This window comes from Prionailurus bengalensis, chromosome C1, assembly GCF_016509475.1.
Source record: "Prionailurus bengalensis isolate Pbe53 chromosome C1, Fcat_Pben_1.1_paternal_pri, whole genome shotgun sequence".
In the NCBI taxonomy this organism is placed as follows: Eukaryota; Metazoa; Chordata; class Mammalia; order Carnivora; family Felidae; genus Prionailurus; species Prionailurus bengalensis.
Window position 1 is genome coordinate 11,719,959 of NC_057345.1, and position 27,973 is coordinate 11,747,931.

The 27,973-nt window shown below is 59.8% G+C and overlaps 1 protein-coding gene across 1 annotated transcript; it reads right to left on the minus strand.

The window, feature by feature from the left end:
- Nucleotides 1–296: 296 nt before the first annotated feature.
- Nucleotides 297–27,973, minus strand: EPHA2 (EPH receptor A2). Its single transcript, XM_043573854.1, has 17 exons — nt 27,768–27,973; nt 23,160–23,227; nt 20,804–21,473; nt 12,670–12,825; nt 12,238–12,570; nt 11,363–11,478; nt 10,511–10,664; nt 9,921–10,020; nt 9,357–9,412; nt 9,029–9,154; nt 8,747–8,932; nt 8,476–8,537; nt 8,165–8,374; nt 7,811–7,960; nt 6,941–7,134; nt 6,178–6,333; nt 297–1,264 (listed from the first exon to the last, which is right to left on the minus strand). The coding sequence occupies exons 1-17, from the start codon at nt 27,850–27,852 to the stop codon at nt 1,159–1,161; spliced, it is 2,928 nt and encodes a 975-aa protein (XP_043429789.1). The 5' UTR covers nt 27,853–27,973; the 3' UTR covers nt 297–1,158.

The following is a 27,973-nucleotide window of genomic DNA, read 5'->3' on the forward strand; positions in this document are numbered from 1 at the left end:
ACGTGTGGGAGGGAGGCAGTGGCTGCTCTCATGGTTCTCCTGCCTCCCAGCCCTCCAGAAGTCTAGAGATCAAAGGTGACAGAGGCCTGCTGGCGTGGAGGCCAGGCTCGGCAGGGCCAGCTCCCTGCTCCCTGGCCCCCTGCCCACCTCCCACCCACCCCACTCCCACACTTTCACGGCGTGTGCCTTGGACAAGAAGCTCTGTTTAAGCGCTCGGAGTGAACTCTCCACCCCCAGCTTCCAACACGGAAGGCCTCTCCGCCCCCACGGCTCCCCCCAAAGACTCAAAACCGAGATCAGTTTGAACCATCTGCAACTTTATTCCAGAGCAGAAATAAGTCGTTTCCTAACAATAAATATAAAAAAAATAATAATAAATTAAGGTTCGAAAAAAAATACCCAACAAAACAAAATCGTTAACACTGACAGAGTAGTGAATGCTGTCTAAAGGGGAGGGAGACCGGATGGACCGGCCCCCAGCCTGGGAATGTCTGACACAGGCCATCGTCTGTCCCCAGCCCTGGCCAGGCCCCCTGCCACACACACATACTCTCCACAAAATATAAAATATATATTTAAAAAAAACCTCAACACAACCAAGCATCCTGCGAGGGCCCCGGGGAAGCAAGATTTGGCCCGCTGGGGCTGAGGACAGGGCCTGGGGGGCTGAGGAAGGCACCAGAGGGACAGGGGAACCACCGTGGGTCTTGCCCAGCTGAGTTTGCTGGCTGTCTGATTCTCATTCGTGGGTGGGACTTGAGGTACCCTGTTCACACGGCCACAGGCTACCCCTCCCCTCCACCTCCCAAGACAGCAAAGGGGAGGTCAGTTCGGAAATGTCCTGTGTGTCTGTCTGAATGCCTTGGCGGGGCTCCTGCCCCAGGGGGTGCTGGGGCCATGGGGGTGCCTGCTAAGTGCTTGGCAGTCTGTCCTTCGTAGATGAACAGGCCCCCAGCTCGGGGTCCCTGAGCGTCTCCTCAGTTTAGGCCAAGGTGTCGTCCAAGACCACCACCCCCCCCAGCAGAGGCCTCAGGGTGGCATCCATATGGAATAACTAAAAATAAATAAGGTCCCTGGTGGCCCAGTGCAGAGCAGGCCGAGAGGCCACTCCATTTCTTCAAGTATTCTTGGCCGAGGGGGTTCGAGGCCGGCTGGGGCTCAGATGGGGATCCCCACTGTGTTCACCTGGTCCTTGAGTCCCAGCAGGCTGTAGGCGATGCGTTTCTGGTGGCCGGGCAGCCGCACCCCAATCCTCTTGATGTCGCTGTGGGTGAGGAAGGGAGAGAGTTAGGGGCTGGCTGGGGAGAGGCAGGGGAGAAGAGGGGGGCACGGAGGGGGCAGAGGCCTGACGGGAGGTTCTACATCCCGAAAGCTCACTAACATCGACAAAGTTAAGAAACCGATAGAAGCCCTGATTCTGGGGGCACCTGTGGGGCTCTGCCAGTTAAGCGTCCGACTCTTGATTTCGGCTCAGGTCTTGATCTCACGGCTGGTGAGTTCGAGCCCCACGTCAGGCTCTGTGCGGACAGCCCAGAGCCTGCTTGGGATTCTCTCTCTCCCTGCCCCTGCCCCCCCCCCAAAATAAATAAATAAATAAACTTAAGTACCCATAAAGAACAGAAGCACCAACTCTAGAAGCTTCCCCCCCACCCCCACAATCAAATCTGCACAATGATCTGTACACCAGGTACTCTTTACATCTCCATTTTGCAGATTAGAAAACTGAGACTCGGAGAGGTGAAGTCACACAGCTGGGAGGCGGAAAGAGCTGGAAATTGAACAAGCCGCGAACCAGACTCTGGGTCTGTCCTCTTCCCCAGGCAGCACCGACACCATCATCAGTTGCAGGGGAGCGGGGGCAGGGGGCAGGGACCCTCTAGGGGTGTTCCTCAAAGCTCTCCCCCCAAGGTCTCTTCCCAGCCACCGCTTTATTTCACCCCTCCTCCCTCCGGGTGCCCACTGCTAACAACTGAGGAAGAACTCAGGAACCGCTCCCAGCGGGACCTCGAAGGTTAAAGTTCTGCCGGCTCCCAATGGGAGGGGCTTGCGGGTCACCAGTCAGGTGACCAGGTCGCACTGAGGCAGGTGTTTTCCCTTTAGGAACCTCAATTTCCTCACCTGTAAAATGGGATGAGTACCTCGCCGGAGGCTGGCAGACCCCAGAAACTGGTGGCAGAGAGGGGGTGCCAGATGGAAAGACGTGCCCAGGAGCCCACAGCCCCCTCCCGCCCCCCTTTCCATGCCTCTCCATCCTCTTATAAAACCACTTATGCTCCCAGGAGCCCTGGAGCAGGATGTTTATTGCTCACTCTGGGACTTTTCTCCTCCACCACCCGCACCCACCAGCCCAAACCCATGAAAACACCCAGGTTTTTATGGGCCGTCTCCTGGCTGTAAATGAAACTAATTATATGGTGCGAGCTCCTGTTTGCAATTCCGGAGACATGACTTTCCCACAGGCTCTGGGAGCCCTCGGAGAAGTGCTGAGCGGGGAAGGGCAGACCCAGGGGCGCGGGGAGGGTGGCTCACGGACCTCCAACAGGGGCTGGCTGCTCCCACCATGGCAGGAAGGCCAGAAGTCCGACACCTGGGAGAACGTCCTGACCGAGCACCACGGGCCATTCTGACCGAAACAGCTAAGGGTGCTGAAAACACAGCGCTGCTTTCCCCACGCCTACAGGTCTCAAAGTGTGCTCCCAGGGAAGCACTTGGATCACCCGGGAAGGAGGCACTTACTAAAAAGGCAGGATCCCGGGCCTAACTCCAGACTCACCGACCTTGAAGTTCTCCAGGTGGGGCAGGGAGTCTACATTTTATCGAGTCCCAAAGACCCTGATGTATGGTTTAAGAATCAGGGGGCAGGGGCGCCTGGGTGGCGCAGTCGGTTAAGCGTCCGACTTCGGCCAGGTCACGATCTCGCGGTCCGTGAGTTCGAGCCCCGCGTCGGGCTCTGGGCTGATGGCTCAGAGCCTGGAGCCCGTTTCCGATTCTGTGTCTCCCTCTCTCTCTGCCCCTCCCCCGTTCATGCTCTGTCTCTCTCTGTCCCAAAAATAAATAAACGTTGAAAAAAAAAATTTAAAGAATCAGGGGGTTATGTGAGCACTCGGAGGGTTCCGACAGAGACCTAGTCCTCTGGGCTCCAGGACAGGCCTGGTACACAGTAGGTCCTCAAGGAGTACCTACTGAATGAATGAATGGCTGCTCTGGGGGACACGGAGCCAGTTCCCCGGGCCGCCCTGGGCCCCTCTCCCAAATCGGTGTAGTTAATCTGACAGGGAGGGAGCGGAGGTTGTTCCCGAGACCCACCTGGGAACAAAAACCCTGGGCTGGGAGGCAAGAGGCCAAATTCTAGTCCCAGACTTCATCAAAGCCTTGAGCAGGTCCTGTCCTGTCTTTGGGTCTCAGTTTCTTTATATGTAAAATGGGAAGCTTTGGTGAGACGCTCCTGAGCCACCCACCCCAGCTCCGTCCTCTTTCAACACAAAAGAGACCCCGATACCTTCCCTGCCTCATTTGCTAATCAGAGACACAAAAGATGAGAATCACAGACCCGCTGATGCCTGTGGCCTTTGTAGACCATCCCAAGCCTGTTCCTGCCTCAGCCTCAGTCTCCCTCTTGCCATTCCCATCGACTCTCATCATGGGGGTAGGGAGACACGTGACGGGGGCTACCTCTCCTCTGAGGTCTCTCAAGGCCAACCCCGGTCCTGGGAGATTCAAAGGCCACACCTCCCCTGCCTACTGTGTGCTGGCCTGGCCACAAAGGGTGAGAGAGGGCTCCTGGAGCCTCGCATGTGAATGATCCGTGGCCTCAGCAAACAGTCCGTCGGCACAAGGCCACGCTGAGGGCACGAAGAGACCATAAGCCCCATCAGCCTGTGCCTCCGTCACAGAAAGCTGTATTGTGTCACCCCAGACACGGGACAGGGCGTTTTCCTGGGGCACAACGTCCCCTACTTCCTTGGTTCCTCAAAAGACGTGTAGAACCACTAGTCTAGCTAGACCCTCGAGCGACTCCAAGATAGTGTGGTGGATGCTCGATCTGAGAAAAGGTGGCCGCCGTGGGACCACAGGAGAACAAGCAGCCAGCTCCTTGGGAGGGACCGGAGTGGGGTAGGGAAGGGACCCTGGAGCCTAACCCCCGACCCCATCGGGGAAAGTGCTGAGTTCTGAGACCAGCTCACTGCCTCCCACCGGGACTCACGGCATGTGTAGACACAACCCTCAGGGTAAAAAAGTGCTCTAAGATCCCCATTCATTTCATTTATTTGAAATCAAGAAGGAGGCAGTGGTGGTGAGTCACACAGGCCTGAGCTCTGAGCACCACCGAGCTGGTGGGAGGAGGAGGGAGCATGGAATGACTTCCTGCCTTTATTCAGGCCTTTCAAAACACAGCACACATGCACACACACACATACACACAGCCTCCCTCCATCCAAGATAGCCCTGTCCCTGCTCGTGGGAAAGGAATTGGCCAAGGAGCACCCCGGGCTATTTCGGGAAGCTTCTAAGAACATGTGTTTCCTGTAAGCACTTCACCTTGCCCTCAGCTCTGCTCACCCACAAGAGAATCTGTGCTGTCCCTGGTGGGAGCCCCTGGAGGGGCAAAGGGGCTGTTCCAGGAGGGGGCCCAGGAACCCTGGCATTTGCCCACAGGCTTCAGGCGGAAAGCGAGGGGGTGGAGGAGACAGGAGAGTGATGTGGATTAAGCCCCTACGGGGTGCCATGTGCTGTCACCTGAACTGCACCCATGCAATCTGTACAGCAGGGAAATGCAAACCAAGGCCCAAAGATGGACGCTCGCAAGGTGCCCTGCGAGGAAGCGGCAGATGTGGGGCCTGAAGCCAAAGTGTGACTGCACAGCCCGAGCTTGGGACCCTGCCGCCGGCTGGCAACACACACACACACAAAAATCTCCTGGGACCCGTCTCCTCTCTCCTCGTCTCCAGGCCTCCCCCCCGGCCAGCTCTGTCCCTGTCTGATTCCCCGTCCCCTGGGAGGGGCCGTGGCCTGGTTGAAGAAGCTGTGACCAGCCATCAGAAGCCCAGCTGAGCGGTCTTCAAAGCCCCTGGAGAATATTCCTGCTCAGGCCCAGATCCCAGAACTTCTGTGACCCCGAACTGTGGGAGGCCCAGATTGACCCCTCCGTGTGATTCCCAAAACCTCCCAGCCCCAGGGCCCATTCCGGCCCTGACCTTGGACCCTCTACGAGCTGGGCTATTGGGACCTAATGCTATTTTTGGAGGCACAAAAGGCTAAGAGGATAATATCTTCTCCCCGCCGGGGCAGGAAGAGGTGTCCGAGCCAAGGCCATGCCGGGAAAGTTCCCCGATGTTGGAGGGGAAAGCAGAGCTCCCACAGGGCGGCCTGACACAGGGCTGTGCCCTGAGCCAGGGCCGGGGCAACTGGCACTTCTTGTCAGGCTGGACTGCAGGCCCGGAGTCAACCACCTGGGGAGACGTGAAGTCCAAGGGCTCTGCCCGTTTCTTTTCGGCATCCTGGGCAGGAATGCTGCCCCTACCTGGCTGTGTGACCTTAGGCACGCTACATAACCTGGCAGCCTCGGTTTCCGCACCTGCTAAATGGGGGAAGTAGTAACATCTACTCACAAGGCAACCAGGAAATTCAAGGAGACACCAGCTGTGAAGACAAGCCTTTCTTTCCCCCAGATTCCCAGCTACAGACCGTGTGCCCTGAAGTGGCACCTCTCTGAACCTCAGTTTCTCCACGAATGACCTCCGTGGTCCCTGAGCTCTGGGCCCTCACTGGCCAGGGCTGGAATCCTGCCGCTCCCCTAGTGGCCATGGGACCCTGGGCAAGTCACTGCCGTTCTCTGCACCCCCTTTTCTCACGTGTCTGGCGGGCACATTGACAAGACCCACCTGCCGAGCTGGCATGCACACGGATTCAAAGTGCTCAGGCTCACAGCTGGCGCATAGTCAGCCCTCGAGAAACACTGCTCTTATTACAATTGCTATTATTTTCCCATTCTGGAAAAAAAAGATGCAGGAAGACGGGGCGGGGGGGGGGGGTAGCCAGGAACAAGTGCCCAGAACTGCTGGCTGCCGGCCTGGTTCTGCCCTTCCTGTGAAGACTCTCTCCCCCAAGAGAGAAAGAGAGAGTAAGGGGGAGCGGCGGGGAGGTGGGGAGAAGGGTGGGGGGGGGGGCCAGACTCACTCATTGGTCATCTGCACCACCTTCTCGATGGCGGTGTAGCCGGCCGCCAGGAAGTGCTCTGTGTACTGCTGCATCTTGATGGACTCGAGCCACTCGGACACCGTGCGAAAGGGCACGCCCTCTGAGCCACTGGTGCTGGGCAGCCGGATAGACACGCTGCAACAGGAAGCACCCACCTGCCAGTGAGGGACTGCCGCATCCAGGCTCCAAGCCTGCTGCTCCCTAAACCTGGGCAATTCGCCCAGCTGCCCCGTGCCTCAGTTTCCTTACCTGGGCAACGGGGAAGCCAGATCAGGCAGGGTTCAGGGAGACAGGCTGGCGCGGCGCGAGCCCTCAGCGTTCACAGCTCCTGCTGCCCCCCTCTACCCCCGCTGGCAATGCCACCACCAATAACCACAAAATAATGAAATGTTAAGATTCAGGTTCCTGGGGGCACAGCCCCAGCCTGGCCACCTGCCAGCACATAAAACACTTAATCGCCCTGTCTCAGCTTCCTCATCAACAAAAGGCGGATAATTACAGGACCCATCTCATCGGTTGTTTGAATGAGTTAAAACATGTTCGGCACGGCGCACACTGCCCAGCACATTTCCCATATATGTCGATGGCGTCCATTAGCATTACCTGAGCCCCTGTCCGGTGTAAGGAAAGCCCCCGTGTAAGTGCCGAGCCCCCTGTCCGCTAGCCCTGGCCGGCCGCTGCACTGAAGCGGCTCAGGAGTCAAAAAGTAGGGGCCGCCATGCACAGAGGATATGGAACTAACCGGGGGTCAAAGTCAGCCAGGGTCTTGAGGGAGTCGGGAGCTCGGATGAGCTTGTCGAGGATGCTGACGATGTCGGCGAACTTGGGGCGGCGGGCGCGTTCCTGCTGCCAGCACTGCATCATGAGCTGGTAGATGGCGGAGGGGCAGTCCATGGGGGTGGGGAGCCGGAAGCCTTCGTTGATGGCCTTCATCACCTGGGAAGGCAGGATGGTCAGGCGTGCCTTCACAGGTGCCAGATCTGGGCAGGGTCCCCGAGAAGGCCCCGTACATGCACGTGGGCAGAGTAGGGAAGGGGAGCCCCAGAAACAGAGGCGATGGGCCTCCTTTCTTGACTCAGACCACAACTTTCAGAGGTACAGAGGGCTAGTGCTAAGGGTCTGTCTCCAGAGCCCCACGGAGGAAGGGGCTCCTGACCCTGCACCCTCCAGGGCGCCCCAGGCTGAAGCCAGCCTCCCTCCAGTCTCGGGACATCTATAGGAGACACTCCTTCAGCTAGGAGCTAGACACGCCTCCTTCCCCTTCCGTGTCTCAGCCTCCAGGCTGCGTGAGGCACCAGGCATGTGCACGCACACACACACAAACGCATATATCACATGCACACGCGGGTGCACACACGCAGGAACGCAGACACCCTCCCCCCCCACCCCTCCATCGGCTTGTTTCCTTGTCCTTCCACTGACTATAATCAGGGACTGGGCCTGGAGCCCAGCACAAGGCCTGGCACATACTAGGCCCTCAATAAACATTTACTGAATGCACCAGACGAAGATTAGCCCCCCAAATTCTTCTCTGCCCAGCCGCTGGAGTTCAGAAACAGGCAAAGGGTTTCAGTTCGGCTCAGGAGAGGGCGGGCAGGGCGAGGGGGCCTACCTCATGGTTTGACAGCTCCCAGTAGGGCCGCTCGCCATAGGTCATCACCTCCCACATGACGATGCCATAGCTCCACACGTCGCTGGCCGAGGTGAACTTGCGGTACGAAATGGCCTCCGGGGCCGTCCAGCGGATGGGAATCTTGCCACCCTGTGGGAGACCCAGGCCCGGTCACTACTGCCCCTCTGGCCAGCCCCAGGACTCTGGCAGCCAGGCCAGATTTAGTCAGGGCCCCTCCTCCACGCTCCCTAGAGTGTTCTCGCCTCCTGAGGGCTGTGCCCAGGTGCCCAGAGTGAAGGCTGCTCTGCCCTTGAGCCCTTCATCCCCGGGGACGACAGCGGCCCCAGCACTTACGCTGGTGGTGTAGGTGGCCTCGGGGTCATCTTCCAGCACACGGGACAGGCCGAAGTCGGACACCTTGCACACCAGGTTGCTGTTGACGAGGATGTTGCGGGCGGCCAGGTCGCGGTGGACGTAGTTCATGTTGGCGAGGTACTTCATGCCGGCCGCGATGCCCCGCAGCATACCCACCAGCTGCAGCACGCTGAACTCGCCATCCTTCTCCTGCCAGAGGACAGGCCCTCAGCCACCAGCTCCCGAGCCCCCCGGGGCACCCCAGGCACACCAGCCCTGGACCCCCCACCTACCCCAACCCACATCCTCACCCGAAGGAACTTGTCCAGGGCCCCGTTCTCCATGTATTCAGTGATGATCATCATGGGCTTATCTGCAGAGGGTGGACACAGGTTTGAGGGGGTGGCCAGAGTCGTGGACAGGGGGCACCGCTGGGGGTGGGGGTGGGCACAGCTACGGACCAAGCCCCTGTTTGGTAGCAGCCCCTTTCCACCCCTGCCATGGGTGGTCCGGCCCGGGGTGGGGCGGGGCGGGGGGGGGGGGGTGGTGGTTTCCCGTCTCCAGCCTGGTGCCAGCCCTCACATTTGGAGACGACACCCTCCAGGCGGATGATGTTGTGGTGGCTGAACTGGCCCATGATGCTGGCCTCGCTCAGGAAGTCCACCCGCTGCTTCTCTGTGTAGCCGGCTTTCAGCGTCTTGATGGCCACGGGCACCTCCTTCTTCCCCGACGCCTTCAGTGTCCCCTTGTACACCTCCCCAAACTCCCCTGAAGGAAGACAAGGTGGGAGGAGCACCCCGTCAGCCCGGGGAATCGAGCGCTCCCAGCCGGGTCCCAGGGCCTCTGCTGGGGCGCCGCGCTCACCTGCTCCAATCACCTTCTGCCGCGTGACACAGGATGGATGGATCTCAGTGGTGAACTTGAGCACAGCCTGGTTGGGGTCCTCGTATGTGTGGGGGTCCACGTATGTCTTTAGGGGCTTTAGTTGTTCTGGAAGGGAGCAGGAGGGGCGGGGTCACAGTTTGGGGAGGGGTCACCCAAGTGGAAGGGGAGGAGGCCACGTGACCACCGAGCTCCTGGTCCCACCCCTTTGAGCCGCCCACTGCAGAGCCCTGGTTGCAAGGCTGTCCCCTATCTCCACCACAGAGCTCGGGGATGGCGGGGCGGGGCATGGAGGGGTGCTGCCTCTCACCTGACTTGGAGAAGTAAACGTCCTCGGAGGACTGGCGGGTCCGCAGGCTCTTCCTCCTGAGAGAACCCCCCCGGAGAACCAAACACACAGAGGGGTCAGCGACCTGCTCTGGCCAGGAGCCTCCTGCTCCCCTCTGGGCGCTTGGTGAGCTCAGCACTCCGCTCAGCAGGCAGAGGGTGCAGGGAAGGCAGCGGGAGAGGCGGGGAGGAAATGAGCAAGCAAGCAGGGCTCGCTCCTTGGGATCTACGCCCCATAATGGCCCCTTAAGTGGCCATAATGAGGGCTTTCCTCATTAGAGCTCCCAGAGCTTCCTGCCTGCGTGTCCAGAGGAAGTGTGGACACACCGTTACTACCAAGAGCAAAGATAACGACCGCCACGTCCTGAGCTCCTGCGGCGTGCCAGGCGCTGTGCTGGGCCCTTTACGGCTGGCTGCCTCTTCACAGCCCCCAGGAGGCAGGGATTAGATTACCATCAGCCCCATTTTCCAGACAGGAAACTGAGGTTCCCGCCCCCTCTGCGTCCCACCTCAGCCCTTGGGGAGCCCGGGCGGGGCTCCAACTAACCTGCGATGGATGAAGACGCCGATTCCTGCTAGCACCAGAAGCAAGATAACGCCAACAACCACACCGCCAATCACCGCCATGTTGCCAGATCCTTCCGTGGCTGTCAGGGAAAACCAGCTGATGTCAAGGGAGTCCCCCACGCTCCAAATCACGGCAATGCCGTGGATTTGGATTTGCACCCAAAGGCCACTTGAGGGACCCGAGACACGTGCTGGATGCTTTTACTTGTGATGGTGCATGAGAATATTCCCATTTCATAGATGGCAAATGATAGGTCCTCCCCAGGGAAAACAGTAAGTTTTCCAGGTGTGTGGGACTCTCTCGGTGACACGGGATTTGAACCGAGTCTGCCAATGCCGGACCCCACGTCCCTCCTTCTCACAATACTGCCCTGAATGCACGTCCTTGGTCCCCCGCCCCCAGCCCTCAATTCCGCCCCTTCCCCAGACTTGGGGCTGACCCCCACACAGGGCTATCCCAGGCCCAGGCTGACCAGGAGGGGGGCATTGCTAAGTTCTCTGATCCGTTTCCTCCTCCCAGATGTCCCACCTGTTCTGTTTCAGGGCCCACGTTCCCGGTACCCAACTCACACAACGTCTGGAACTCATGAATCTTGCTGCCGGCCCCCTGGCCTTCCTGCGTCAGTGCCTGCACCTGGACCAGGTAGGTGGTATCTGGAGCCAGGTCGTCCAGGGTCACGGAGAAGCCCTCGGTGCGGCGCACGTTGTAGCTGTTGGAGTCCCCCTGGGGGTGGCCACGGAGAGAGGGGCCGATGATGAGGGCGGGGCAGGGGTATCAGCCCGCCAGAGACCACTCCCAGCCCAGCCTAGCAAGGAGGCTCACTTTCTCTAGCACACTCGACACTCTTCCTACAGACGAGGAAACCGAGGCTCAGAGAAACGAAGTGAGTCACACAAGGTTATCGCCAGCAGGCGCACGACCCAAAACTCACACCTAGGTCTGTCTGACCAGGTTGGGTCAGGCTTTTTTAAAGACCAGCCTTTAAAAAAAAATTATTTTAATGTTCATTTATGAGAGAGAGAGAGAGAGAGAGGGAGGGAGGGAGAGAATGAGCAGGGAGGAGCAGAGAGAGGGAGACACAGCATCCGAAGCGGGCTCCAGGCTCCGAGCTGTCAGTCCAGAGCCCGACACGGGGCTCGAACCCACAGGCCGTGAGATCATGACCTGAGCCGAAGTCGGACACTCAACCGACTGAGCCGCCCAGGCGCCCCCAAGACCAGGTTTTTGCCTGCATCCCGACTCTCTCTCCTGAAAATTCCAGCGCACTGTGTCTTCTCTCCCACAACACTCTGCTGTGCTGGCCTGGGAGAGGTGGCTGCTGGGAAAACCCCCGGCCGCAGTGTCCCCATGTGCAGGATGTGATAGGCACCTCTGACCAGCCAGTCCCCCTGCCTGCAGCCCAGCCCGACCCTTCGAGTTACCTTCTTGCGGTAGGTGACCTCATATTTCCACACACGGCTCTGCTGTGGTGGGGGGATGCTCCAGGAGACACTCAGCGAGGTGGTGCTGCGGCCCTCCAGCTTCACCTTGGGGGGCTCTGGGCAGGACGGTGGCAAGGGGGAAGGGTGTGAGGAGCTGGTGGGGGTCAGGGGGGTGAGTGCACCCAGACCCAGTCTCACCCACAGCCCTGGTTCTTTCAGGGCTTTTCTTTTCTTTTTCTATTTTTTTCTTTTTTAATTTTTGTAATGTGTATTTATTTTTGAGACAGAGAGAGACAGAGCGTGAACGGGGGAGGGGTCAGAGAGAGGGAGACACAGAATCCGAAGCCGGCTCCAGGCTCTGAGCCGTCAGCACGTGGGGCTCGAACTCACGGGCTGCGAGATCGTGACCTTGAGCTGAAGTTGGACGCTTAACGGACTGAGCCACCCAGGCGCCCCCCCTCCCCCCCCAGCTGGGATTCTTAACTTCCAGCCCCAGAGCACAGAGCCGCAGGCGCTGGATCCCGCGGGCTGGCACATTCGGGGTGCCCTACGAATATTTACGAGTGCATAAATAATAAAGTAAAGCGACGGGACTCTTGGTATAACCTGTCTGTGGACTGGGCACTGTTCTAAGAGCCTCATATATAACAGTTTATTGAATCCTCTCAATAACTCTATTCTTACTACTCCCATTTTACAGGTGAGGAAACTGAGGCCCAGAGAGGTCACAGAGCTCGGAAGCAACCCCACAGACTATGACTTTAACCACCTGCTGCTGCCCGTCTCCGGACACAGCTGCACCCTGGGTGGCCACCCTCCGGAAGCCCCGCCTGCATCCCGGATGGCCTCAGAGGCACAGCCGGGCCAGCCCTCACCTGTCTGGTTGATGCTGACACTGGCAGTGCGGAAGCTGCGGCTGGCCACCAGGCCCGAGACACCGTTGCGGGCCTCTACCGCGAAGGTGTAGTTCATGTGCGGCTCCAGGTCACTGACGATCACGCTGGTGCGGGTCAGCGCGTGCGGCGGCTCGGAGTAGCGCACGCTGGCCTCGCAGGGCCCGCACTCGCCGGACTCGGGCCAGCACTGTTCACAGGTGACGCTGTAGATGATGTCCTCACGGCCCCCGCTGTCCTGGGGGGGCGTCCAGCGCAGCTCCACTTTGGCGCCCATGCCCACAGCCGTGAGGTAGTGCGGGGCGGAGGGCGGGCCTGCACAGAGGGCAGAGTTGAGGCCCCGGGAGCCTGGACGTGTCAACCGGCGCGCCACGCGCCCCCCGGCCAACCTCCCCGACCCGCTGCAAGACTCACGAGTGCAGGGCATCGACGGCAGGTCCTGCGGTGCCCGGAAGTAGCCTTCCTCGCACTCACAGAAGGTGGCCCCCTCGGGGGACAGCAGGGTGTGCACGGGGCACTTCAGACAGGGGCTCTCGGACACCTCGGACTTGAAGAATCCAGGGGAGCAGGCTGGCAGACACAGGGAGAGACAGTTCACCCCCTCAGCGGCTTCTCTAGTGGGACCTTGCCAGGGGACCCCGTGCAGGTTGCTAAACACACCCCTGTGGGCCTGTTTTCTCTCTGGAGAAACATCTTGTGATTGTTACACTGCGTGTTAACCAACTTGGATTTAAATTTTAAAACAATTAAATTAAAATTACAACGAGTGCCTCGCCCCTGTGCTCCGAACCTCCGCGCCCTCCCCACCTGTTCTCGAAACAAGGGCCACACCTGAGCCTGGCGTTCAAGGCTTCCGTCTCCCCTTTCGGCTTCCCGAGAATCCGACCTCACACCTGGCTCGGCCCCGGACAGAGCGCGCTGCCCGCCTGCCTCCTCTCCTTTGATCCGCGCAGACCAGCCTGATGGGTCCCCACCTAAGGTTCAAGCTGCCCAGGGCAGTAACTACATCCACACCGTTGGTGCTTGCGGACGGACTCTCACCACCATCTCAGCTGATCAGCCAGGCACACCCGTTCAGGATGCCACCCCTGCAGGTGTTCCCCCACCCCAGGACCCGACTGCCTTCCTGTTCCGGGGCTGGCCCACCAGGAAGCAGGAAAGGCCGGTCCCCTCCTTCCCCCCCTCCCCCGGCATCTTCCGTGGAGCTGCCTCCAGGATCGAGTCATTTCCGCCACTCACGAGGGCCGCCAGGAAGCAGCTTTTCCTCCCCCTGGGGGGAAGGTCCTGTCCTGGCCAGGCCGGCTAGGGGCTCAGGCACCTGACTCCAGAGGCTTCTTCCTCCCACCAGCCTGTCCCGCTCCTGCCCCAAGCCCCCTCCTGGCTTCCTAGGCAGGAAGCTGCCCAGACACGAGGCCCGCTCTCCAGGGCAGCCCAGGGCTTAGGCAGCTGCTCAAGTGGCCAGGGTGGGGTGGGATCACCCTCTCCTACAACCTCTTCTACAGCCCTGCCATGACTGTACCTCCCTGCAGCTTATTCTGAGGACAATGTCCTGAGACACCTCCCACCTTAGTGCCACGTTCTTTGTTCTGTGGCACGAACCCCGAGATGAGACAAAGCCCCTGAACTCAGGCGACAGGAACACACGATAATGTCTGCCACTGGGGTGGGCAAGAGCTAAGGTCTGAGGAGTCAGAGTGGGGACAGTTCAGCTGGGGCTTAGAGGCTGAGTAGGAGTTCAGTGGGGCAGGGGTGTTGGAGGAGGGTCAGGCCGAGAAAGAGCAGGACTAACACAGAAAACACAGAAAGTACGAGTGGGGGCAGGAGGCAATAAGGCTGACAGGTTTCCAGGGCCAGATTGAGGAAGGCCTTTAATGCCAGGCCAAGGAGCCAGGACTTTATCCTGGGGACAGTGAGTGCCACTGAAGGACTGAAGGTTTGGTGTAGAGCAAAATGGCACGGTCAGATCCGCACCGTCAAGAAAATTCTTGGGCAGAGTCTCCCTCCTTGTCCCGTTCCCTGTGTGAGAGGAGGAGGGGAGCAGGACTGGGAGTCAGGGGACAGGACTCCAAGGGCACGCTGGCAGCCCATTCCTCCACGTGCTGTCACGTCAGAACCCCAGCCCGGGCCCTGAAAGGGCGCAGGCCGCAGGGCAGGGGGCTCGTCAAGGACAGAGGGGGCCTGGGGCCCAACTCCCGCTCTTGCAGAGCCCGGAGCCCCAGTCACTAGCAGGGACCGCTGACTGAGCACCTACTGTGTGCCGCTCCTGGGCCCAGCAAGCATCTGACACTCCTAGTCCCCACCACCAGCCTGTTAAACTGGCGCCCCGTATCATTCGTGCCACTTTCGGGGAGAGGAGTCTGATGCCCAGAGAGGCAAGACCACGCGTCCAAGGTCAACAAGCTCCTAAGACACGAAACCAAAACCTAAACCCAGGACGCTCGACTTGGGGCCCCTCTCTTCCCACAAACATCTTGATTTAGCACAAAGAGAAATCAACATTTCTAAAAGGAGCCCGAAGAGACAGGAGATGAGTCCTGACCCGCTTCAACAGCCAGAAAATCCCAAGACTAATTTCAGAGCAGCTGAGGGTAGCGGATTGGGGGGCGACGGGGGCAGCGGGGGGGGGGGGGGCACCTCCCTGACAAAGCGCTTTTCTCAGCCTGGGCACCATAATGGCCAATGCAAAGGGAAAGGCAGAATCGAGCCCGGAGTGTTGGCTGGGGAACCAAGCCTCCTACTGTACTTCAGAAATCCACGTGCGTTTTGCATCCCTCCTTATGTATCTGTTACATCACAAAAATAGCTCTCTCCTCCCCCAAATGTTCAAGTAAAACTGAAATTCCAGAGAGCTGGGCCATTTTATGCTGGGATTTCACTCCCCCAAGTGCCCTGACTTGTCCCTGGAGGGGCCTGTGCGCTGGGTAAGTACTGGCTCCAGGTGTCTGGGCCCAATGGAGTGGGGATGTTCAGGGGCCCCTAGAACCACCATCACACCTTCCGGCCCAGGCACTCAGGCTGGGGAGGGGCCCACAAACCCCCACAGCTCAGGCTTGGTTGTACCCAGAAGGTGTTAGCCACCTGCAACCCCCCCTCCCCACCCCGTGCCCCCACTCCCCACCGGGCGGTTGCTCCCCAGCACCCCCAGCCCTGTGCCAAGAGGAGGAAGGTGGAGGGAGGGGGGAAGAGTCAGCTTCCATTCTTTGGCCCCAGAGCCCGGGGGTGGCCTGACTGCTGCCGGCAGGAAAGAGGGAATTTGGAGAGATTTCCGCTGTGGATATGCTAGATAATACAGTGGAGAGGCAGCATCGACAGGGCAAGTACTTGCCTGACGGGAATGTGCTGCCCCCTCCTCCAGCCGCACAACTACGAGGGGCTGTCCTCGGGGAACCTGGAGGGTGTGCCCGTGCTTGGGGGCGCCCCAGAATCTGCATGGAGGACACCAACCAACAAGCCCCCGCGTCTTTCTGACTTGGTTAGATTTCCTGGCATTCTGGACACGCAAGTGGGGACGGGGTCACGCACTGGGTGTTCGCACATACACAAACACCCACGGGTCGCTTAGCCAACCGGGGAACTCCTATGCATCCCTCAATACCCAGCTTGAGCGCCTCTCCACAGCCGTCCCAGACTGCCCAACTTCTGGCCCTCTTCTGCCCCATTAGGGCATCTATTACTCAATCTTCTGTTTACCAAATAGAAGTTGGGCACTTCCTACGTGTCTGGCACAATCTGGGATACGATAGTGAGAGAGATAAACACTGTTTCTGCTTCAGGGGAATTCACAGCCTGGCTTTCGTGCTCCATTTGAAATGATTTCTGCTCACATGAGGATCTTCTCTGAGACCGGCAGCTCCTGGAGACCAGGTACAGAGCCCCATTTCTATGCGTCCCGCGGCCCGGCCCCGGGTCTGGCACGCAGTAGGTGTTCAGCTAACGTCTGTTGACCGGATGGATATAGGCGAATGAGCGAATGAACGCGCGAAGATGGCAAAGCCTAGGACGTGTACGTTCAACACTCGCCACGGAAGTGAGTAGGGTTGCAGTGCCCTCGGAGGCCCTGCAGGGATGGCGCGCCAGGATGCCCACCCGCCCGGCGCCAGAGCCCGGCCTTGGCACGCACACCTATGGAGAGCTTCTCTGGTGCAGGTTGCCTGGCAGGCCCGGGCCCCACCGAGCAGGGGAACTGGGGCACGGTGGCTGCGCCCAGAGCGGCACCCCGGCTTTTCCAGTTCCCAGTGCCCGCCTCTCAGATGGCAGCGTGGAGTGACTTAGGGACACACACCCTCTGGAGTGACGCAAATCTAGCCCCTGGCAGAGCCCCTCCCCCCAGGCCCAACCACCTCCCAAACTGGTAGTGGGGAGGTCACGGGGTCAAGAGGTCATAGTGGCAATTCACCTGGGGCCAGTCACCTCCCGGAGGCTCAGGGGGAAAGCGCGTGGACTTTGTCTCCTGCCCTGACGGGCAGCAAACGGTGACCCAGGAGTCATCGACCCTGCCGATGAGGGGAAACGTCCAGGGGAAATGTCGTCCAGGGGAAATGTCGGCCCCAGGCCCCAGACCGGTGGATTCTCACTCCCCAGCAGGCTCTGGCAGCCCCATGTGGGGATGTCCCCGTGGCGAGCACCTTGCCCCTTTCACACACACCCTGGAGAATTATCTTCAGGCACATTCCTCCACCGTGCCAGAGATAAGCCTGGCTTCCCCCCACCGCCAGCCTCCGCCTCCTGCTGTCTCCCCACCACCAGCCTTTTATCTTCTGTTTGCTTTCCCTGCCTGCCTCCTTCCTTCCGTTCAGGGGACCCACTTACCTCCGGAGAGGGAGGGAGGGGCCGCCCCCCTGAGCTGCCTGCCGGGGTGTGAATTTGCCCCCTGTGTGAGCTGAGGGCGGGGCAGGCAGGGCACAGAGGTGGGGAGCGGCCATCCCATCCCATCCGTGGCCCCCACCCAGCAGGCCAGAGGAAACCACAGAAATCAGGCCCGGTGGCACTCCCCAGGAAGGGGACGTGCCCAAGAGTCAACAGCTCACAGAGCCGCCAGCCTGAGGATCAGTCATGTCCTGACTAAGCGGGGCTTCTGCCAACAGCCCCTGACGCAGCCTGGGGCCACCCTACCCAAAGACCACCGTAACTAGAGCCATCCCCTGCCCAGAGGATGCCTTCCCTTCCTCTTTGGGCCCCCCACCCCCACCCCCACTAGGCCTGGGCCACTCAGGACGCCAGCACTAGGACCCTGATCCTTGCTGCACGAGGTGAGGTCACCCAGTCAACAGCTTGCCCGAGCAATCCAGGTTCTTAGGCTTTCAGTAGAAAGTCACAGGAGGTGGACTCTGATCACTAGATCGGCAGGGGTCCAACCCACCCATTTGACAGATGGGGAGAACGAGGCCCAGAGGGGACTTGCCAAGTTCATGTCGTTCATGGGTAGGACACATGCCAGGGGCAGCGAGCTGGGCACAGTACACTGCCAGCTCTTTTGGTCACTAGTCACTGTCTCCTCTCTCTGGGCCTCAGTTTCCTCATCTATAAAATGGAGCTAAAGTCCTCAGCCTTTCTGGGCTCGTGAAGACTGAAGGAAACCCTGTGAAACGCTCAGCCTGGTGCCCGGACTGGGGTGTCCCTACGAACCGGGCCCCTTGAAGGAGCAGGAGCCTCCAAAGAAGGAATTCCTCACGGTGCCCACCTCCAGTTCTGGCCTCCCAGCTGCTAGGCCGAGCCTTTGGCCAAGGCCGCTGGCCACCTGCTCACCTGGCCGGCAGTGCCCACGGCCAAGGCGCCAGGCAGGGCCCCAGCAGCTCGGCTGCCGATGCCAGCACAGGAAGGAGAGACAAAGCCGCCCCGGGGGAGATGACGGTCAGCCTGAGCGACTCCGCTGTCCCCCCCCACCCCCCACTCCGGGCAGGGCTGGGGGCAGGCGGGGGACCGGAGTGAAGCTGGCTCATTCCTGACATAGCTCAGAAAGCTCTCCGGGCAGTGTGCCCACCTGTCCGATCACAGCACCTGGGAGGTGCCTCCCTGCCGTTGTCCATTTAACTCTTTCCTGAGTGCCAAGCTTCCTGGGGAAAGAACCCTGAAAAGGAGCGAACTCTGAAGATGACCTGGGCCAGGTGCTCAGTGACCTCAGGGAATCCACACCCCTCTCTGCACTCCATCTGTCATCAGTAAAAGCCCCAGTGGGAGAATCTGGGTCCACGGCGCTGTGGAGGGCCAGGCAGGGAGGGCGGGCCCTGCACCTGCCTCTGTTTCTCCTTCAGTGTGCTTAGTAACAGCCCCCGATCACCCTCCCTCCTGTGCCAGGACCCGCCATCCAGGGACTACCCAGAGAGCTTGTCTCCTGGCCAGGAGCTGAGTCAGGGATTCCAAAGGAACTGGTCATTTCCCGCCCCATTTCCCGGCCCATCCTCCGGCCCGGGAGCTGCAGCATCACCTGGATTCAAATCCTGATACGACCACACGCCTTAGCTGTGTGACTGCAGACAAGTCTCTTTGCCTCTCTGAGCCTCAGCCTCCTCAAGGTGGGCCGGACTGAGCAAGTGTTCGGATAAAGTGCTCGCCTAGCTCACACCTGCCGGTGAAGATCACTTGTCTACAGGAGTCACTGTTTTTCTCTCCACTGGCATCATGGTCAGGGGCTGCTGAGAACATCCGCAGGGATAAAGAGCAGCCAGGCTGGGGGTTCCCAGCCACACGGTGGCCCCTGGACCACACCGAAGGGAATTTTAATTGTGGTAGAGGGATCTCAAGGAAGAAAATCCAGGACTCCAGGCGGCTCACGGTTGAGAAGGATCCACCAGGAAAGTCAAAGATTTGCTCGTGGAAACCAGTCCTCCCTACCCGGGGCCCATCCAGCTCTTCACAAACAAAGCCTGCCAGAACCCTGACCCCCCGCCTCTAGGGGAAGGAAGGCTGCCCCCCGCCTTGCTGGAAAGAACACCCCCAACCCCAATGTCCACTTATCTCTGCAGGGCCTGAATCACCAGCCTGTGGAAAGTTTTCAGCTGCCCCTCACCCCCCCCCACCCCCGCATTCTTGTGTGAGGATGTCATGTGGGAGGAGCCTGCTCGACCCACTGGGCTGCCTCGGGGCCCCCCCACCCCGCAGTCATTGTCTGAAACTGGGAGTGTGCACTCGAGGTCACCTAAAGCAGGGGCCGCCTAAGGAAGAGAGACTCAGACAGCAGAGGGGAGCTGGGAGGACACTGGGGTGGCAGGAAGGGCCAGAGCAGAGACTAAGGCACAGGCTTATGGCCAGAAAAGGAACTTCTTATCCAGGGGCTTACAGAGCGTGTTAAGCAAGGTTCTGAGGCTTTAAGAGGCAAAGGGAGCCGATCAGAAAAGGCTTCAGTCTCCTCCGACATTTCAACCTACTTCGTGTGTTGCAGGATCTGTAGCTAAAAAAACAAGTAAAAAGCCTTCCTATTCTAGGCCAGAGATGAAGAGAGATTTACCCAAGATCACCCAGTGGGTACGTACAACTACAGGCAACTAAACCCCAATTTCTCAACACCCCGCTTATCTCAGCAAAGAAATTCCCAGAGAGAGAGGATGAGCTGGCCTTCCAAAGGTTGGCCTGCATTCCACAAATGCCCTGCCCCACAGCGATTTCTAGAAAAAGTCACCCATTGAAAAAAATTCCACGTTGCTGTAGAGATTTCCGCTGTCACAGGCCCTGGCCATGCCAAGCCACAGCCTCCTGATGCGAGCTCACAAATGCCCAGGCCCCGTTCCCAGACAGAGTCCAGTACAATTGGCCCCTTTCTGGGTTCCATTTGTCAGCAGCAGAAGATTCATCAGGAGAACCTGGGACCGTGGCCCTGGGGAACGTCAGATCTCACACTTCCCTTCCACTCTTACCTCAAGGCACACGTTTTCCAAAAACTCCCCAGGTGGTTCATGTGCAGCCAGGGGACGGAATCCTGGGTCCAATTCCCTCACCCCGTGTACAAGAGAGCGGCCTGAGACCCAGACAGGTTAAGTGACTTGCCTAAGGTCATGCAGTGAGTTAACAGGGATGGAACGAGCTCCAGAGACTGCATCATGGGTCCACAGCGCTGGTATATAGTAGATATTTAAATTGTACTTGTGGGATGAATCAAAAATAACAACCACGCTTAAAAGCACTTACGTGTCAGGCACTGACCTAAGCACTTTACGAGCATTAAGTCATTTGATTATCATAAGCACCCTACGAGGTGGGCACTATGTTTGTCTCCGCTTTACAGATGAGGAAACCAGGCACAGAGAGGTTAAGAAGCTGACTTAAAGTCACACAGCTAAACGTAGAGCTGGGATTTGAACCCAGGCGTTCTTGTCCTCCAATCCTTGCTCATAACCTTCCATAGTCTCCTGTTTTTCAGTGTGTCCCTTCTCAGTGAATGAGTGAGCCCAACCATAAATAAGGAAACCGAAGACCAGGAAGGTTCTCGTGATTTCCTCTAACAGACCCCTCCGCACGTCAGAGTCCGAGCAGGGATGACCTTACCAGGATCTCACAGGACCACAGCCCCCACCCCAGCAGCCCCTTTTCCTGCCACCCCTGTACCGTCACTCACCCTGGCAGGCGTCCTCCACCTTCTCGTAGCCCTCCTGGCACAGGCACTGACCGATGGGCACCAGCCACTCGCCATCCACCGCGCAGTGCATGCGGGGCTCTTCGCCCCCAGGTGGCACCACGGCATGGTCCACGCAGGTGCCAGCCACGGTGGCCAGGGAGGGTGCGTCGGAGCCCGCAATGGTCTCGGGGAAGCGGGCCAGGCCCTGCAGCAGCTCGGGGCACTTCTTGTAGTAGACGCGGACGGAGAGCAGCGCCACGCAGGCGCCAATGTCCTGGAAGGCCAGGTAGAAGCCCTTGCGGCTCAGCGGGCCCACGGAGCGTTCCTCCACATTCAGCTTCACGTGGCGGGCCTCGAAGTCGCTGCTGACCGTGATCTCGTCGGGCGCAATGGTGTCAATCTTGGTGAACTGGCGCTTCTGGAAGTTGGTGCCATAGTCCACGTCCGACTCGGCGTAGTAGAGGTTGAAAGTCTCCTTGCAGGAGCTGGCGCCCCCCGGGAAGCTGTTGCAGTCACGCACGGTGAACTTGAGCTCGATGAAGATGCGCTCGGCCTCGCCGCGGTACACCCAGTTGGTGCGGAGCCAGTTGTCCTGGTCGCCGGCCACCACGTTGCACACAGAGTACATGTAGATGGGCATGTCGTCCATGATGTTCTGCATCAGGTCCCACTGCGCAGGGGGGCGGGGGGTGGGGGCGACAGGTTAGTGTGGGCAGGCGCCCGAGGAGAGACTGAGGCCCAGAGGCAATGCCCAGGAGGCAGAGCGGGGCATCGGGATGCTGTTTTAGAGTTCTCGCCATAGGGCTGGGAAACTGAAGCCCAGAGAGGTGCTTCAAGTTCGTCCTCACAGGCTGCAAGTGGCTGAGCTGCGGCCTGTCCCTCTATATGGACTGGGAGCCGGGGTGGGGGGGTCTGGGGGGGTCCCATGTGACTGCAGGTGGATCACTTAAGCTCTCTGAGCCTCAAAGTCTGCATCTGTAGGAGGGAGACAAGGTCTGCCTCGCAGAATTGCTGTGAGGATAGATGACAGAGTGTCTACGAAATGCCAAGCACGTTGTCTGGTGTGGGGAAGAAGTGCACTGTCACACTGGCAGCCAGTGTCACCATCATCATCGTCATCATCTACTGTGTGTGTGTGAGTGGCAGGGGAAAGGGTTAAGTCAAAAACAAAGGATGATGCCCCACTGTTCAGGTTGAGCCATGTGCCCCCTCTGCCTCTCAGTCTCCATACCCCCTTAATCACAGCGTTTGGAACCTACGTGCTGATACCTACATCTGGCTCCCAGACTAGACTCTTGAGTTCGTTGCGGGGGGGGACTGCACCTAATTCTTTTATGTAACCCCAGGGCCTACCTGGAACAGAGTAGGTGCTCAGGAAAATATTTGTTGAACGAACAAGTGAATGAATGAATAAAAGCAGAGGGGCTGGGGAAAGAGGCCTGGACTACACTATATGATGCTGCCCAAGGCCCCTCTCGAATGCCCTCGGGCCTCAGGTTCCCACTCTGTTATAATGACTGGGTTGGATTAGGTGATCTGTATCATTCTAGGATCCTGGAAATCTACAGAGCTACATCTCAGGCCTGCACAGGGCTAAGGTGGCCAGGGATAGGCACCTGACTCACGCAGAGCTGGCCAGCAGTGGGAACGGCACCCCTCCCCCCCCACCAAGAAACATACTTCTCCCTGGCTCAGGGCCCCCGGACAAACTCAGCAAGTGCCCATTACACAGAGGGGAAGCTGAGGCCCAGAGAGCAGCAGTATCTTCCCCAAAATCACTCAAGGCTGGGAAAAGGATCCCAGTGTCTTGTCCACCAATCCTGGTCACAGTAGGGCAGGACAGAGGGGAGGAAACTTGGGTGGGGATGAGGCAAAACAAATCAGCCCCTAGCAGGAAGGGGAAGTAACAGCCGGTGGAGAAGGGAGAGAGGCCCAGCAGGAAGGAACTAGATCCAGTTTCCTGGGCTATGGGACCTGGGAGCCACCGTTCCCTGTCTCTCCCTTACCTCTCACCTTCTGGGCTGGGACCTTGAAGATAGGGAACGTTCAACCTTTACCCTCCCAAGAGGTAGGCAGAGGAAACTAGGTGGGGGGTCCTCTGAGCTTCGGCCCACTGGGTCATCCGAGGGCCACTGCTCTGGGAGGGCCTTCAGCTGTCTCCCCAGTCCTTTCTGCCTCTCAGGTCCCTCCCCTACCTTCCAACCCCCAGCCTACCCAGCCTGGATGGCAGAGCCTGGTGTGGGAAGCGGGACCCTGAGTTCGATCTCTGGCTGAGCTATTTGATCTAGGCTGACCCCATCCTCACTGGGTCTCAGTTTCCCCATCCCCGTGCTCCTACTTGACTTTGAAGGCTTACCCCTTTGCCATATGGGTGCGTGAGCCAGCCAAGTTCCCCTTTAGCAGCGGCAAAGTCCAATAGTACAACTGGAAGAGATGGGAAGGAGGGCCAGTTAGCTCGGGGGCATCTCCAGGGCTCAGGCCATGGTGGGAAAGCTGAGAGCCCCCCAGGAGCCTTGACAGCTTCCTCAGCTCTCAGAAAGAGACCCCGCTATACAAGGTCACTATATCCCAAAGACCCGTCCCTCGACAGACAGGGAAGTAGGGACCTGGGAAAGGGACGGGACCCGGTCAAAGTTATGCAACAGGCTGGGTGAGGACTAGGCCCCCTGTCTCCCAGGCCACAGCTCCAACCACACCACCCCCCTCCGGTCTGCCCCCAGCTGGGCAGAGCAGGACAGAGCTCAGCCCAGCAGGGGGACAGCAGCTGGGCAGAGAGCTGGGGCGGGTTAAGTGACACCACGCCGCCCCGTCTGCTTCCTGAAACAAGGCCCCTCAGCAGGCATGTGGGCCTGGGGGGCTCCCATGTCTGCTCCTGCCACATCCCCCCCCCACCCCCAGCACAAAACATCCCCAACCCCACCCAGGCCACGTCGCACACATACGCAGCACACATATGTACACACACGTCTCCTGGCACTCCAAGAAGGGAGGGCTGTTAACAGGTGGGAACAGCTCCAGGGAGGAGAGGGGGGGACTGATGGCGGGGGTGTCTGGAAACTGATCTCCCCACCACAAAAGCCACAGAGCAGGCAGGATAAAGCTCTGAACCCATAGGGGCCTCTAGGAGAGGCCCAAGATACACACAGCTGGCAAGGTCCCTCCCTGGGAAAGTGGTCCGCCTGCCACGTCTTTCTGACCCCTGGCTACTGCCCTACCAGGGGTGTTTGGTGGAACAGAGATGGAAACCTTTAGAGGGGACTTCCAGGCCCAAGAGGGATCAGGTGCCAGGACCATGCTGTCCCCAGAGAGCCATCTGGAGCTCGGGGGAGGGACACACTGCCAGGGGCTTCCCTAGATCTGGCCCTGCCCTTGGGCAGCACCTGTCAGTCCACCTCTGGCTCTCTGCCAGGCTCAGTGGCTGCAGCCATGACCCAAGACCCCAGCACGGTCCCACCTTCATTTCCAAGTAAAGTCCAGGTAGCTTCCAGGCGGTGCCACCCTCCCTAGAGGGCAGGGAGGCTGGGGAAACTCAGGCATGGAGCCCTATGCAAAGTCCCCGGATTCAGAGGGTAAGAATCCTCAGGTGGAAGGGGGAAGGGACTGAGCACACTTCCTCTGGACCCTGAAGCATGAAGAATATGGCCTCAAGAGGCAGCATTCCTCAAGACTAGGACTTGGAAGAATCACTCTAAGGGTGGAGCCCGGGCAGGCGGGGGACAGACATGGCCTGATTCACGGATGGGTACAGAGTGAGGGGGACAGAGAGGGTCTTGGAAATCCTCTCCTGGGGTCTGAATGCCTTGCTCCCCTGGTGGGAGGCACCACCACCCGCCGCTGACCCGAGCCAAATCTCTCTAGGAAGGGCCCGGCAGCCCAGACCGGCAAGAGGAAATCCGATGTGGCACCTGTCCCAAGGCTATGGGGATAGAGGAGGGTGGCTGGAGGGGGTGGGGTAGGGGCACGGATTTGTTCGGACATGCCCAGGGCCCAGGCTTGGAAAACTCACTAACCCCACTGGCAGATGGAATGTTCTGGCTACAAAGGAAGGGATCTGGGGGTTCCTGGCTCCAGCTGGGTGGGTAGGAGGACCCCAGTGAGTGCCCCTCCGCCTAGTTCTGCACATCCCCTCCTCCTCAGACAGGTAGGAAGCTGCAGTCCATGCCCCCGAGGGAGGGGGCTCATAGCTCTCAGGCTCTGAAGGGTTAACCTGGCACAGAGGGAACCCCACCACCCCTCCCAGAGTGCACTCCCCTTCCAGCCCCAGGCCTGGCTCTAGAAGTACCACGGGGCTCAATCTGAGAAGAAAAGAAGCCTTCACACAGGAAGGAGGCCTCCCCTGGGGGCTTCCAGCCATAGCCCCCTCCCAGGAAATTCCCTAGAACCGATCACCAGGAACAGGAACAGGAGCCAGGGTGCGGCTCTCTCTCTCCCTAAGCTCTTCCAGGGACTGAGGGCTCTGGTTCCCTGGAAGGGGTGGGGGCCTGGGAGCCTTTTGGCCGCCCCTGGAGCCTTCACTGAGAGGCCCTGGTTAGGCAGGGCCCATCCATGAGCCCTCAGTCCCTCACCCCACCCCTTCTCTGCCTCCAGTTCCACGACAGACGTCATCCTTAGGGGTCCATATTGCTTTCTTTACTCAAACACAGCACTACCTGGAGGTACCCCCCTGCTCCCTGCATCCCTCTTTCCCCAAAACTAGCTACTTCCTAAAGAAAAGGGGGAGGGCAGGGCCTCTGTGGGGAAAAAAAGAAAAAAGGGCAGAGGACAGAGGGCAAGCTGGGCTATTACAGAAGCAAGCCAAGGACTTTCCAGGGCCCCTGGGCACTCTCCAGCCCCCTTCCCATCAGCCACCGCATCGGCACCACTGCATCTGTGCCCACAGAGACTCTGCTTCCTCGGAAAATCGGCCATGAAACCACAACACAAGGGGCCCTGGGCTCTAGCAGCTCAAAAAGCCAGATGCTCAGATGTGACCCTCTCTGTGCAGAGGGCCCTGGCTGGCAAGGGCTCAGCCTGGGCCTCCCTCAGTTTCCCCATTTGCAAAAGGAGGACAGATTCAGTGGCTGCTGAGAATCTAACAGGTTCCATCTGGGACTCCAGATACATCCCGGCTCCTCTGCCCACAAGGAGGGGGCGAGAAAGGAGAAGGGATGTGAGCAGCGGTCTTCTAGATTAAGGGTGGAAGGGGCATGTGGTCTTTCTCTCTGCCCACCCCACGCCCATCTGCCCCAGGCAGATCCACCACATTCAGCCTGAAAACCAAAGAACAAAACCCACTAGCAACTGCCAGCTGGGCCATCACCACTGCCTGCCTCCACCACCACCACCGTGGGCACATCTAGGGAGTCATCCACAGGCGCTGTTGGAGCCTAAGCAAAAATGCTCCCCCATCCCAGGACCCTCCAGCCCACACCCTTTTCCTCCTCAATCCCATGGAGGGGGTGGGTGGCTAGTCATCTAGGCTGGGGAGGGGGCAATATGGGGCCCAAGCACCAGACGACTCCAGGCACAGCTTGGCAGCTCGGGGTAGTGTCGGTTCTGCCTAATCCCCTCGCCCCCAGGACAGCCTTCCAGAAAAGCCTATAGGGATTCCAGCTGTCTCTCCCGTTCTCTCCAAGCACAGTTCCCCAAGAAGGGGGAGGACCAAAAGCTGGAGGGTGATGGTGGGGTGGTGAGTATTGGGGATCACAGAAATCCCTGCCACCCACTCCTGCAAGTTGGGACCAGGAGCCCAGACCCATCCAAGAACTGGGACAGGATGCACCCCCTGCCCCACTCCACCTCCACCAGCTCCAGCTCTGGCCTCTTTTCCTCCAAACTTGGAAAAGCAAAGCCTCCAACCCCAGTCTGGGAGACAGAAAAAGAAAGCAAGGCTCAAGGAACCTTCTCAGAGGCCTGGGGTTTCCTCTACACTTCCCCCTGCTGGAGCCTGCGGAAGCCTCGCTCTGCCCAGGCCGACGGGGGGGAAAACGTGTTCTCACTGTTGAAAACCGAAGCCGGCCTCGGCTGGGTGGACAGGAAGGTCCTGGGCCAAGGACGGGAGTCCCCATCCTCTCTGCGACCCTAGCTGAGGGGCAACGCCCCCATCCACACACCTGCCCCGCCCAGGGCAAAGTCTGCGGGCCCCTCACCCGGCGCCGCTCAGGGAGCGCTGGGGCGGGGGTGGCTGATTCAGTCCCCCACCCCCGGATGCCCGGACTCCCCGGTGGCCCTGGGGTGACGGCTCCACACCTCGAGAGACCGCGCCCCCACCTGCCGCATTTCCTCGTTCTGAGTCACCCCTAGCTCAGAACGCTTGACTTTGGGACTTCCTGTCCGCACTCGTGGCCCCGAACCTGACCCCCGAGCCTGGGAACGCCGGTTGGGAAGACAGGGTGGTTCTGCGTGGGCAGGTTGGCCCGAAACTCCCCCTGCACTCTCCTGCCCGCCTGGAGGCAAAAGGGGGCGTGGAGAAGCCCTCAGGGAGCAGGGGCTTCCGCAGGGGGCTCCTAGCCGGCCAAAGAGCCCCCTCCCCAAAACGAGGGGCCTCCACAGGAATGCTTCTCGGCAAAATCGGACCCAGCGGGTGAGTGAGGACAGGTCACCAAGAGACTGAGCCCGCGGAAACCCTCTCAGACACCCCATTCTCCAAGGGGACCCTCGCGCCCCCGTCGGGACGCGTTCCTGAAGGCGCCGCCCGGGCTGCGACCGCGTGGCCGGCACCGCGGCCCCTTCTCGGCGGCCTCGGAGCCCCGCGCGCCCGGCCGCAACCCCACAGTCCCCGGAAGCCCCGTAACCCGGGCTGGGGTCCCAGATTCGTCGCGAAGGCAGCGCGCGCCCTCCCGACCCCGGCACGCCGGGGCTGGGAGGCGCCAGGTCGGTTTCCAAAGTTGCGCGCGTCACCCCGCGGGGCTCCGGGAGGCTCGGGCTCCCGGGGTCGGGCCGCCCGGGCTGCTGCGGACCCGGGCGGCCCCGCGCGCACACTCACCTTCTTTGCCCTGCGCCGCGGCGGCCGCGGCCAGCACACAAGCCCACAGCAGGGCCAGGCAGGCACGGGGCGCCAGACGCTCCATGCCGCCTCCTCGCCCCCGGCCCGGTCCTCCGCGCCCGGCTCCCGCACGCCCGCACGCCCGCCTCGCCGTCTGCTCGCTCCCGCGGCCCGCGCGCAACTTCTCGCCTCCAGCCCCAGTCCTT